Source organism: Microchirus variegatus, assembly GCF_963457635.1.
Source record: "Microchirus variegatus genome assembly, chromosome: 6".
NCBI classification, from domain to species: domain Eukaryota; kingdom Metazoa; phylum Chordata; class Actinopteri; order Pleuronectiformes; family Soleidae; genus Microchirus; species Microchirus variegatus.
In genome coordinates, this window is record NC_139807.1 from 18084001 (window position 1) to 18097229 (window position 13229).

Below are 13229 nucleotides of genomic sequence, written 5' to 3' on the forward strand. Positions count from 1 at the left end.
GGGTATCACGTTTAAAACATCAGGCAAACACATTTTCATCAGGTTACTGAACAAACACATTCCCCCATGACCTCAGTGTTTGTACAGCAAATGACTAAGATATTTCTGTGGTTAAACTTCAGACTGAATGACAGTGTTTTAGTACATCTGTTTCTGGCTCTATGCCTCAGCTGCTGCCACCATATGAAGTTATTCTGCTTATGGTGGCATATCAATAATATCAATATTATTGATATTTTGAGCATCTCAACAAAAACTGCTTCAGCACAAAAACTTGGATGAAAGGCAAAGGAATGCCCCATGTGAAGGGAGTCTGCTGGGAATGAGGAGAAGAGAGAAGCAGGAGGGGTGAAAGGTGGAGTCGGAGCATCTCTGTCAGGCTGAACGAGCGGCGCTGCTCCTCGTCTCTGTGGACTTCCCATTCAGCTGAGACGTCTCTCCACATCAAGCCGCTTCAAACTGACCACCATCAATGGCATTTTTCTGTTGTCACATTCCATTCGCCTTCCTTTCTCCCAGCTTCTCTTCGACTGTCCTTCAGAGGCATTTTCAATAGGATTACTGAATAATGTGACCCCCCTGCCCTCCAGTATATGGACCTGTACCCCCCATCCAGCTTTGCATCTCCCTCCCTCTGCTGCTTTCACTTCATCAGTTCCTTCAGAGAGCTCTCTTCACGAGAGACAGGGAACAATGACCTACTTCATCCTGAGGAATGTTCATCACCCCCCTCCTTCACCTCAACCCCCAATAATCCAGGCCCCCTCTCCCACGGACACCCCCCCTCCACCCCACAACTTTCTTAATCTGAACAAAATGAGAATTCCTTAGAGTCTCTAAAAAATGCTTCATCTACAGTCCTGCGTTCATGCAAGCATACACTTGACCCCTTTCACTTCTCTCTCTCCTTTCCTTCTCCTCTCTTCGTACCCCCCCCCAACCCCAGTTTCTCTGGTTCCCCTTTGCTTGGTCTTTGAAATGTAAAGTTCTCTTGCTCTCACAAGGGGAGTCACTAAATGCTCCCTGCCACCAGCACGCACACAAACGCACACGCACCAACAGTGCCCCAAGAAGTGCTGTCACTTCCACTTCAGACTGACACACTAAAAAGAAAAAATGAGGTAGGGGAGGGGTGAGGGCGGCTTGGGCTGGGTTAAGTTGAGGGCTTTTTTAACTCCAAATTCCCACTGTGTCACCAAGGATACCGGAAACACTGCAGCCCCTTCATTTACCTCCCCTCCAACACACACACATACAGACACACACAAAGCCGGGCGAGAGGGCACCGAGTTCCACGCTCCATTGACAGAGATTAAAACAAAAGGTCCACCCCCACCCCTGGAATGTCATAGTAGCCACAAGTTTAAAGTCAGTGAAAGGAGACAGAGGAGGTGAGGAGGAGGAGGTAACGGCAAGAAGGACAGCTCTAAACTTTTCTACTTCCTCTACACTTTATTAAGAGTGGTAACGCCTGTATACTGAACAGATAAGCCCTGTAATGAGTTTGGACAAGCCCACTGGTTAGAAAGAGCGGACTGTGAAGGGTGTGTGTGAGCAGTGGCAGCAGCAGCAGTTGTGGTCGTGGTGGTGGGCTTCATGGAAGCTCTCTGGCCCAGAGCTGAGACTCTGTAGTATGAGCAGCATTACACAGGCATCTTGCATTGTCATTAAAAACAGTTTATGACACGCAGCCGTCTGCCAACAGGCCGAGGAGCTGAACACTCCCTGAGGATTTTTTCCATTAAAAAATGCGCCTGTCGCTCAGCCAATGGTCTGAGAGAATCTGGGTGAGAGGTTACATGGTACTGGGAGAGAGACAGTGTGTAATCTGCAGTGAAACGTAGAACAGCAACAACTACCGTCTCTCACTTTCTCTGTATCTATCTTTTCCTCCCTTCCCTCATTCCCACACCATTTCCACATGTTGCAGAGAGGGCCCTAAATTATGAGCAATATAAGGCCCAATCCATCACACAAACAGAGGAGCTGACTGATCTCCTCCCGCTACTCCCTCCCACTTCCTCCTCCAAGGAGCTCCCCCCGTCTCCCCTGTACCCCCACCCTTGTCCCCACAAACTCTGCTCCTCCCAATCCCAGACCAGGCAGTAATTGCATCCTATTTGTGACAATTAGTCCCTGCACTTCTCCCTTTTTAACGGGATGGGATTCTGTCCCTCCTGCTGTTGAATTTCGGCGCTTCGGATGATGTCTCTTGTTTTGTGTGTGGAGGCAAGGGGCCTTAATCCAAGTGCTTAAATCCCAGACATAGGCTTGCTCTGCTGGACAGGGTCAATGCAGCAGGACAGACAGACAGAGGCCAGGACAAACACACAGTGAGGAGACACAGAGAGGAGAAAACTATTTCTGGCTCTGGTCTTAATTGGCCATGACTCCTAGCTCCAGGCGCATGATGAGAGCCTGCCTAATCACATACACCACTTCCTGAGTTTGCTAGTATGTGAGTGAGTGCATGTTATTGGCTCTGTAGTCTCTTTATCTGCCCTTGTAACTGATTTTATTCACATACAAATCCCACTAAGGACAAGTTAGCTGATGCCATCACAGTGACCATCTTATACAGAAAAACACAATGATAAGCACTTCCTGTGTTGGTTTCATTGAAGGGATGTGCTTACTCTTGAGTGTCTCAATGTAAAAACACTAAAGAATAGGATGGCAACCTGAGCCTGTCACCGTATCCAGTGAGAGAGGAGGTCTAATGGCCTTAGTGAAAAAAAGGCACAGCAGGCCATTGTAAAGAGATCCCACCTCTAACAGTTCAGAGACAGCAACAAGCAGTCTGCAGTGATGAAGGGGGAGCACACATGGTAGAGGAAATTGAGCGAGTTTCACAGTAAGCATGAGAGCTGCCCCCTGTTGGCCAACTTGATTATCTTGTTTGGGCTTTTCTTATTCCTGTACAGCCTCTTTCACATAAAATTAGCAGGTTTACCCAAGACGTTTAAACCCATGTGAAGCCGATAAACAAAAGGTGATTAACACCATTCACATTGCCAGTAGTGTTATTTTTATCCCTGCGTCACCCCTGCCTTGTGTCACAGACGTGACGGAACCAAAATGAGTCGGAAGAAAAAAAAAAACCTAGCTATTAGTATTTTACATCTTTTACTTTGGTCCCTGTGGCTACATTTTTAATTTCATTAAATATCTTTTTTTAGGGTTCTACTGTATGAACCTACACTTAGGATTCCTATATGTTTTATGTTTATAAAAGTCTGCATATAATAAATGTATTATCAAATTATAATATAATGTGAATTATCAAATATAATACAGAAGGGAGGTTTTTTCTTTTAAATTTCCCATTGCATCAAATACTGCAACATTCCCCATAGAAAAACCATTTCATTGAGAAATCAGCAAAATGTTTAAAAAAAAATTCTTAGTTCATTTGTCAAATAATAGAATGTTTTGGGGATACTATAATTATATACTACACTCTAAATGTTACTTCAGGTAACCCCATGGTTCCCTTCTAGACTGTGCACCCTGCCATATTTTGATCCTTGTCCCACCAAACTGTCACAATGAAGAGATCTCTATTTTAGTTTTAGTTTTTTGATAGTGAAACTGAACAGTGAGGAGTTTTTAAGCAATATGATGGAAAGCAACAGTGGAGTTGTAGTTTAAAAAAAAAAAAAAAAAAAAAAGGCAGAAAATAAAGAACCTCTATTAAAGACGTTCAGAAACATGACCAACAGTGAGACAGAAGAGAGCGAGATGGAAAGGAAGGATCTGATGGGCAAAGATAATTCTTTGAGAGAGTGAGGCTTGGGATGGGGACAAAGGGCAAAAAGAGAGGAGAAAAAGAGGGGTGGATGGCTTGAGCAGCGACTGCATTCCGACACGTCACATTCCTGTTCACATCTGGCTGCAATACATTCGCTTCCTGTTACCGACTATCCCTCACTGGATTTCACAGACGCATAAGATCTGAAGGCCCCTGACCTGTGTCTACACGCATGTGCATGCATGTGTAGTGTACATACACAACCATCACACCTTGCATATAACTGTCCTTAAAAAAACAAAAGCACTCCAGTGCAAGTAGAATCTTTAAAGTTTTAACTGCTTTCTTGAGTTGGTCTAGTGCTGAAAGCTTCTCATCCTCTGCCCTTTGTCTTAGCAAACTTTCTAACAGAGCTGTGGTGGTGGTGGCATGGTTGGTTTGGGTTATTTAAAACCACCCTACTTCCTTGGTGACTCAGCAGTGTTTCAAGTTCCCATGCACTCCCAACCTCAACAAGAGAAACCCGATCCCAATATTTACAGGCACGCGCACGCACACGCACACGCACACGCACACGCACACGCACACGCACACGCACACGCACACGCACACGCACACGCACACGCACACGCACACACACACACACACACACACACACACACACACACACACACACACACACACACACACAGAGGAACAGGAAGTACAGAGAAGACTAAATCTGATGATGTGTGTGGTCCGTCTGGAAGTGTGCACATCTCTCTGGAGAGAAGTGAAGCAGGCTGTTGTTGTTGGGGACCAGGCAACGAGGGGGGACGATGAGGCAGGGAGCTGAGACACTGAGAGACAGGTGGACAGGCCAACAGACACAGACTGACTGTCTCCACTCCAGGCAGTGCAATGGCAGGTGGGAGCGTCCGTCAAAAATCATGCAGCACAAGTGCCAATGTGAAGACCCTATGGCCACTAGCACAGTAAAGTCTGAAAAGTGACTGTGTGGGTTGTATGTGTGGGTTTGTTTGCTTACTATCAAAATGGTCATGTTTCTGTTTGAAGGTGGATTGTAGGCTGGTGCTTAGCCTGGAGACGGGAGCTTTCATCTCCGAATGGCTCTGCTGGCTCAGCTTCTCCTCCATCTCCACTGTGCAGCAGGAGAAGCCCTGTGGACACACTTTCAGTGGGGCTCCTGGAGAAGATGAGGACAACACACTGTTAAACATCTGCTACAGGAGTCTGTCATCATGAGTCACATCTCAAAGTACATTCAACATGCAATCTGTTATGTTAGGAGAAAAGATCATTTGTGAACACAATAGATACATCAGAACACAAATATGCTTGCCTGGTCCTGTAACTCATAACACTTAAAAGAAAGTGACTGCAAACATGGGTGCATTTAAAATGATTTGAACTGGACGAATGGCTAGTTTCAATGGATATTAAAACAAACGCATCGCTCACTAAAACAATTTTCTTAATTTCTTTGGAGTAAAACCATCTGTTAAGCAAGGAGCTCATCCTCTCACTAAATCAAATGCACCTTGGCTGTGAAAACCCCCTCAACTGCACTTCAGTGGATTAATTGCAACACTTAGCTCAGAGCAGTCTTTGGCTGGCCTCTTTATCCTGGCACTCTCTTGTCCTGATTGATAGTTTAGCTCTGTATCTTTCACTGGGTGCCGAGTGCTGACTGCCCTCTAAAACACAAACTTTAAAAGTAGAGGATTAGCTCTTCAGTCAGTTTGCAGGTAAGATGGCCGACTTAAGCCATGAGCATTCAGGCGAATAAACCTCCAAAAGCCTTTTGAGGTCAGCCTTACTTTGCGACCTTATAGAGCAGAGCATTTCAACCACAATAATTTGTTTTAAAGGGTCTAAAAGTTGGATGGCACACAGGAGAACATAGATCTCTTATTGTCCCTTGACCTTTCTGAAAGTCATGTGATGCCTTGAACGTGTGTAAACAGTTAACACGTGGAAATGCAAGCTGTTGATAAGTTTTCAAATTGATTGGCATTAGCAGAGGTATGAAGTGAACCAAACACCATCAATAAAACAACTCCTGTCAAATTTGTGAAGCGAGTTCCCATTAAAAGGAGGGCGAGAAGTAGACGAATGCAAAGTTGCAGCTGCAATAATGTTTTGTTTTAAAAGTAGCTCCTGGAATTTGGGGGAACACAGAAATCCTTTCACTGCATTCAGGTACCAACGGCCTGTTTGGTTTTCCCCACTCACTGACTCGAGTGCAAGTTACTGCAACACGAGCGTCTTTGTATGTCTGGACCGGGGGCCTGAAATTATCTGTAATATTTGACTGCATTTATTGAAGGACACTCATTATTATTGAAAGCAGATCACATGTTACGGCCTCCATCTTTCATTTGGTATGTGTATGAAAGTGCTATACACATTACCATGCATTAACAGCATCTGTATTTTATTGAAAGCTCTAGGAGGCATGAAAAAGGTGTAAAGTGGGTAAAGCTGCATCAGTAATCCTCAGCTATTAATTCCTTCCCTGGTATTTTGTTTGATTTTTCATCACCCTTCTTGGAGGTGTGGTGAGAGCATTTGGCAGATTGATACAAATTGTGCAGTTTATGTATATGTATATATATACATATATATTTATACACATAAATACACACACACACGGGTTAAAAAATTAACTTGCAGCGATACAATTATCAACAGTGCACCAGAGGGAGAGATGCACCCTGGCGCCATAAACTGGACCCCTCTGTCTGGGATCGAGTCCAAATATCCCTCAAGTCACTCCTTTTCTCACAGTCCTCCTCTCCCCCCGTCCAACCGATCCCCTTCTCAGCACATACACACAGACACGCTCACACATACCCAGAAACAGTTGGCAGCCCCAACCTAAACATATTCACACATCACATCACTGCTCAACACATGGCTCTTTGTACCAGCATGATTGGAGGTACAGGGAGCAGCGCACATGCGCAGGCACACTCACGCTCACACGGGCTGAACTTTTAGGTGAAAAAGCCATCTAGTCTCTCCTCCAACAAGGCCCCCTGTTTGCCTACAGCAGAGGCGCACAATTAAAACAGCTATATCCATATGGAAAATAGCCCTGGTTACCAAAGTACACAAATACAAGCGAGATGGTAAATATTTCACAGGAATGTCAGTACAAATGCCACATTGTTAGCTCAAAGGATTAAGTCTCCGAAAACTAAAGATTCTTACCTAATGCACACTTTGTGAAAACATTTTGGCAGCCAATGACTAAAACCGCTGGGAGAAAAATAGCACACTTGGAGCAAAAGAGAATAAGCAGCTAACGAGACCAGTTGGATCCTATCAAGATCAACATCATGCCCGAGTGTGTGTGACATGTTTAAGCCTCACTGTTTTAAAATAAGCTATGTCAGTTGATGCATCAGTCATCTCTCTACCATGACTGGTCTTTATGTCATGAGGGAACTGGCTCTCTGTTGTCCCACCGAGTTCTTCTTAGGAAGCCTCTCTCAGTCCTTAAGCTTCCAAAGTACTTACAAAATGTAGTTAAACAGAGAGAGAACATTGATGAAGTGTCACTAGGACAAGAAAAAACACCATTTATGGTACACAAAACAAGAGAGCAGCATCTTGTAAACAAGCATGTTACTGTGTGTCATGGTATTTATCAGTTTGCTGCTTCTTCTTCGACTTGCCTTTGTTTGGGGACCACCATCCCCTTTAAATGGCTCATAAAATAAGTCACTTCCCTTTGACATTGTCCTGCCTCTCAAACTCTGTTCTCAGAGGAAGGATGGTGGGGGAGGTGAAAATGCCTCACAGACAAAAACCAGATTAGACATCTCACCACCCCCTCTGCCTGCCATCATGTGCCCCTGAACCAGACGGACCTCAGGGTGCCCCCCACCCGCCCACCCAGCTTCGCCTCCACTGCCACCACCCTGCAGGCCTAACCAGTGAGGTCAAGGGTTAACAGCCACTCCTCTGAGAAAGGTCCTGTCCTCTGACCCCCCCTGTCCACCAGCCAGCACATCCACCACACACAGTAAATGACCCCCCACACCCCAATCACTTCAATAACAACATCACCAACAAAAATACAAAAAAAATCCCATACACCTATATTCAGGCAGTTGAAAGACTCAAAAGCCACAGACACATGGGAAATATGTAAATATTAAACATTACGGTTACATTTTATCCAATCTTAATTCATTAAGGTCCCGCAATGATTTTTGTATACTCCTGAACCTAGGACGTCACTAAAACTGCAAAGAGGGCCATAAAGGAAGCCATGGGGTACACGATGCCATGAACCATTCACCAACGTCTGTCACTAATGTGTTGTGCCTGGTGTTCTGCAACTGAACCAAACCTGGGTTCGCACACTACTATCAACATATCTAAATTATTACATGTTTAACTGTATGGAGCTCAGTTTTTATGTACATACTATTTAAATCCCAGAGGAATCATTGTAATGCGAGATGGCAGACACTGGAATTTCTAAACATGAAAAACATGTAAAAAATAGTCTAGGTCACTCTGTTTAATCTTCGTCCAAGCTATAAAACCTAACTCCAAACATTCTCACTTGAGTAAAATATGTGAAACAATGCTAAAATATAAAGGTTGACTATTTATTGGCATACAGTATGGTTCTCCTTGTTGTAACACGTAAAGAAGTGTGCTGCCAGTCTACTGGGTATTTTTTTTTTTACACAGACTGTTGTAAATTTGCATGCCCTGCAGCCATAACATTCTCCTCCTGCTCCTCACCTCTGCCTAGGGTGTAATTATCCTGGGGGGTTAAGGGATTGGTGCCATTTGTTGGGTAACTTTTCTGTTCAGCTCTACATCCCGTCATGCACAATCACATGAGCTGAACCTATGGTCTTCTGAGGAGGCCACAACGTTTCTTTTTAAGGTGTGAATATTTTTTCTAATCGAAATGTTTGTGACTGCAGGCGTAATAATTTGTGGACTGCTTCCAAGAGGCAAAGGACATACGCATGTGGTGATGCCACGGCTGAAACAAGATAAAAAGAAGGCAAAGAGCAGCACATTTCACTTTAAAAATCATAGCAATTTCTAGATCATTCCCTTCAAATTCCTTCTTGTTGGAGCATGTTGTCAAACCACTACTTTGAGTGCCTTCCTTTCATAAAGTGTAAAGAGTCTTGAGTTGAGGTCTATGTATGAAAAAAAATATTCTTTGAAAGCAACAGTCTCATAATGCTTTGCTTTTGTCAGCCTTCACCAATAATATTGTAACCATGCCATTTTTTGCACAAATCTGTCATTTTGAAAGTAAACCTACACACATCCATTCAAGATGATGGATTAAATGTTTTTTTTAGGTAGGGCTGCGACAATTAGTCGACGTTGATTATTAAAATGTATGAATTTTAATGTCGACGCTAAACACCGGATCTGGCAAACCATGTTCAATAGCTACGATACACTACAGGAAGTGCTGGGTGTAGTAGGCCCAGTTTATCTACTGTGCACTACAACTGCTGATTTCCCTTAAACCAACTGCTGTCATGGCATTTTCTAAAAGTAGGAGCCAAAAATGTTGTCCTGCCTGTTGCGTAAAGTGACAGTGAAATGCCAAAGTGGAAGTTTCTCACATGACGGACATCAACATACATGTTTCTCCCGAAAATACTGGCTTATTATAATAATAATAATAATAATAATAATAATAATAATAATAAGAATAAGGAGGGCTTGTCAGAGGTATATCGCACTGCTGCAGGGAGCTAGAATAAAAAGTCACCAAAAGTAGTTAATGAGAGCGACGGTGCTTAGATGGGAAGCTAGCAAGCCTTTATAACACACAAATATATTAAGTGGATATAAATGAGGTTCATAAGTCACTCTGTGATCCTTGTCCACGGTCTATGGTCTTAAATAACGAACGCATGTCCTTCCTTCTCTCCTCATATTTACTTCAATAGAAGTAATAAGAAAAATATTCAGAGCTGTCTCTGATGACTTACACATTGGAAAAATGACAGGACTTCTGTGCATTTATAAATCCTCGGCTCTCAGTACGATTAGTCCATAGCAACATTCTCATTAAAGCTGTCTTCTCTACACTAGTAACGTTATTTTTGTTTGTGTTAATAACGTTACTAGTGTTTACACTAAACAGAAATAATCATGACTGACTGTGCATGGTTTAGCAGGAAAATCTCACATTTGACACTCGTCTGATGACATAAAAAACACTGGTATCCCACTATAATATTATACCTCATATTTTCACAGTCCAAAAGAAACCTCAAGCATTTACAGTATGGTATTTTTTTCCTCATATTACCAGAAATCACTTAACTAAGCAGGCTGAGTAAGCACTCCATCTTATTTACAACCTGGAGGAGTAACTTTTGGGAAAGGGAATGTTACAAACATCTACACATTCACCTCAGACTACTGCTGCTCAGTGCAGCCACAGACTCCTGCTTCAGGGCATCATGCCAGTAGTAATTTAGGTGAAGGGAAAGTGTGTCTTGTTCACTTTCCCTATCCAGATTTTCCTAGCTCATCTTTGATGACTTAGACCAGAGACATCCCAGACAACATAACATTACTCTACTGCTGCCATAAGTGCATAGAAATAGCACTACTTAAGGACAGACACATTTAAAAACTTTGACAACAGAAACACACTGTTCTGGCAAATCAAGCAACATGATTAAAAGTTATAGATGAAGTTTACATTTTAATGCATATACCACTGTCACTTTAAAAATGTAAAACAATTTGAATTCAAGTGATTAAAGCCAAGATAAATGATAAATACCCTTTCATACTTTAAACTCATTTGACACTTCAGTATCCTGCGAACATGGGTGTACTCTTAGCTATGGATGACTCACCGCAAAAGGGGAAAATATTCAACAAGATTATGCTGTAAGCGGAAACCATTATTAAAGGCTCTGCAGTTCATATGGAGATAATCAGGGCAGAACGCTACTTCCACCTACTCTGTTTCTACACTTTAGACTCTTACAAAAATAGAGTAATGACAAGTTTATAGCAGTTTTGGCCAAACCAATCATGCATTTCAACTCGCAGTTCATAAGGAAAGTCCACAAGACTGAAATATGCTGGCAGGGTCTGAACAAGACTGAAGTGTTTAAAATAAAGTGTTGGTAGCAGTGCCAAAGCCTGTCTGTTGCTTTGCTCTAATGCTCTAAGAGTTTCACTTGACTGTTGCACGAAAAGCAAAAATGCACAAATGATGAGGGACAAACTGTATAGCTAAAGTTGTTAAGGCAACTGATTTGGTGTATATTAGGTTTGGTGTACAGACTTGACAGACAACATTCACTACTGGGGACCTATACAGAAAAGCCCGGGTAATGAACATTACTTTTCAGCATCAGTGTAATGTTAATGTCGGCTGAGCTCAAGAGGATCCCAGTGTTTGCACAGATAAATAACACTCCTCTAAAAAACACCAGGTGCTACAATAACCTGGACATTAAGAGGGACGTTCCACTACGCACTCTGTATGCAAACAGTCTTTAGTGTGTGGCTCTGTAACTCAGACATTACGCTACTCTCATAACCAGCCAATAGTCTGTAAAGGATGTTATTGATGAGGGCAATGGCTTTTAACATTCAAAGTTAAGCAGTAAAATATTTTATGGGAATCGTAACTGAAACATTTGCAGTGGACCTGTCACATTATGTCATTGTGCTACTATTTGAATTGATAGGGCATAAAGCATACATGATATATTTGTACTTTTTTTTTTATCAGTGTGATGACAATTTTGCAAATTGGATTTGAAGCTGTAACTAATCTTTTTATTTGTTCCATTTCTGCAACAAAAGAACAGACCCCCATATGGATCACCATAACTGCAATCACGTTTTTCAATTTGTGCTGTGCTAAACTATGTTTTGTTGTACTGTGTAAAGTTAAAAATAAATAACAGTTTTTTATTGCATGCAAATCCATTTTAAATGTGACATTAACATGCGTTAAAGTACATAATATCGTCAGTTGATCACAACGCAGCCCCGACACTAATCTCGATTTGCATTGAGTGTAGTAGAATAATGAGAAAAGAACAATTACACAGACCAAGTGCAACCACCACAAATAAGCAGCTCTATGACTGGAAGGAAGCCACCCCGTAGCTGTGAACTTGGGAAACACCAGCTCTAAGTGTGACATGACAGATTTACTCCATTTAGAACAATGCTCACCATCCATTTATGAGGCAGGAAGTTTTGGTTTAGGAAAGCAGTCTCTGGAGGGATTATTTTTAGCTGCACAGGCAGACACAGGGATTTGGATAATGGATAATGTGAAAAATGGCATTGCCTTCAATGAATCAGGAACAAAATCTATTCTAACACAACCATCAAAACACCAAACAGCCAAGACTTTCTTGAAAAATGCCATGACCACCACAAGAAACAAAGTCACATGCACTGCTGCATGAGGCACAGCAGAATGCATCACAATCTGAATGTACACAGGAGATGTGTCACAGAAGACCTGAAGGCACAGCCTCTGTATCATGCACTGTAGACGATATTAGATGATGAATGATTAAAATGTTTCTCCAGTTTGCCTTTACAGAGAAATCGTTTTCATTGAAGGGATTGGCCGTGGAACAGTTGTTAGCAAGGTTTGGCTACAGGTGTTCTATCTAAATCTCCTATAGTCTAACATGCCGATGTGTTCCTGAGCAAACGGGTCGACCCAAAACAGCTCCTGGTGGCTGTGCTGGCAGTGTGCAAATGGGCTGAATGATAAATAATAGTAATAAGTGCTGCATGGAAATCTACTATATGAATGTGTGTGAATGGGTGAATGGCAAAAACTGTAGTGTAAAGCATTTTGAGAGGCTATATAAACACCATTTAACAAAATGGTTCTGTGTGCAGTTCTTTAACTCATACATGTATCCAAAACAAAACACTGGCCACTAATTATTTGCACCCAGAATGAGTGGTTTTATTTACATGCTTATTACAAAAAGTGCTGTCAGTCAACCTTCCACACTCACTTGTAGTTCATGATAAACTGCATATCCCTGTTTGTACACTATATCCAGTAGCCAATACCTTGACAGGACACACCTGGAGTTCGTTCCTTCAAGCATAAGGCTGAAAACAAAGACGAGCTAATGTATATAAAGAACTTAAGATCTGAAATATGGAACTGATTTGGCTTCACAAAAGATAACAACACAGTTATATGCAAGAGTTCAAAAAAGTTTGCATGTCTGATGGGAACACAACAAACACATTAACCACCTCAAGACTGAGTGCAGCAGTCACAGATGCAGTGACATTTTGAAAATATACTATTCTTAAATGTACTTAGTCTAACACATTGCACACACCAAGATCCACAAAGCAGACCCCTCTGGAGTCCATTTCTGATTACTAACCCAGTCGGAGCCTGTGGCCAATTAAAACTCTCCATTTGTGAACATTCCAAAACGCTGTCATCCAT

At 42.3% G+C, this 13229-nt stretch overlaps 1 protein-coding gene across 1 annotated transcript in view; it reads right to left on the minus strand.

Annotated features, from left to right (window-relative positions):
* gpc4 (glypican 4) overlaps positions 1 to 13229 on the minus strand; it is a gene marked incomplete at its 5' end in the record, with an annotated part of 30409 nt that overhangs the window by 5692 nt on the left and 11488 nt on the right. The window contains one exon of the mRNA XM_083891793.1: positions 4779 to 4937. Within this exon, the coding sequence (XP_083747919.1) occupies positions 4779 to 4937 (159 nt within the window). The remainder of the gene's footprint in view (positions 1 to 4778; positions 4938 to 13229) is intronic.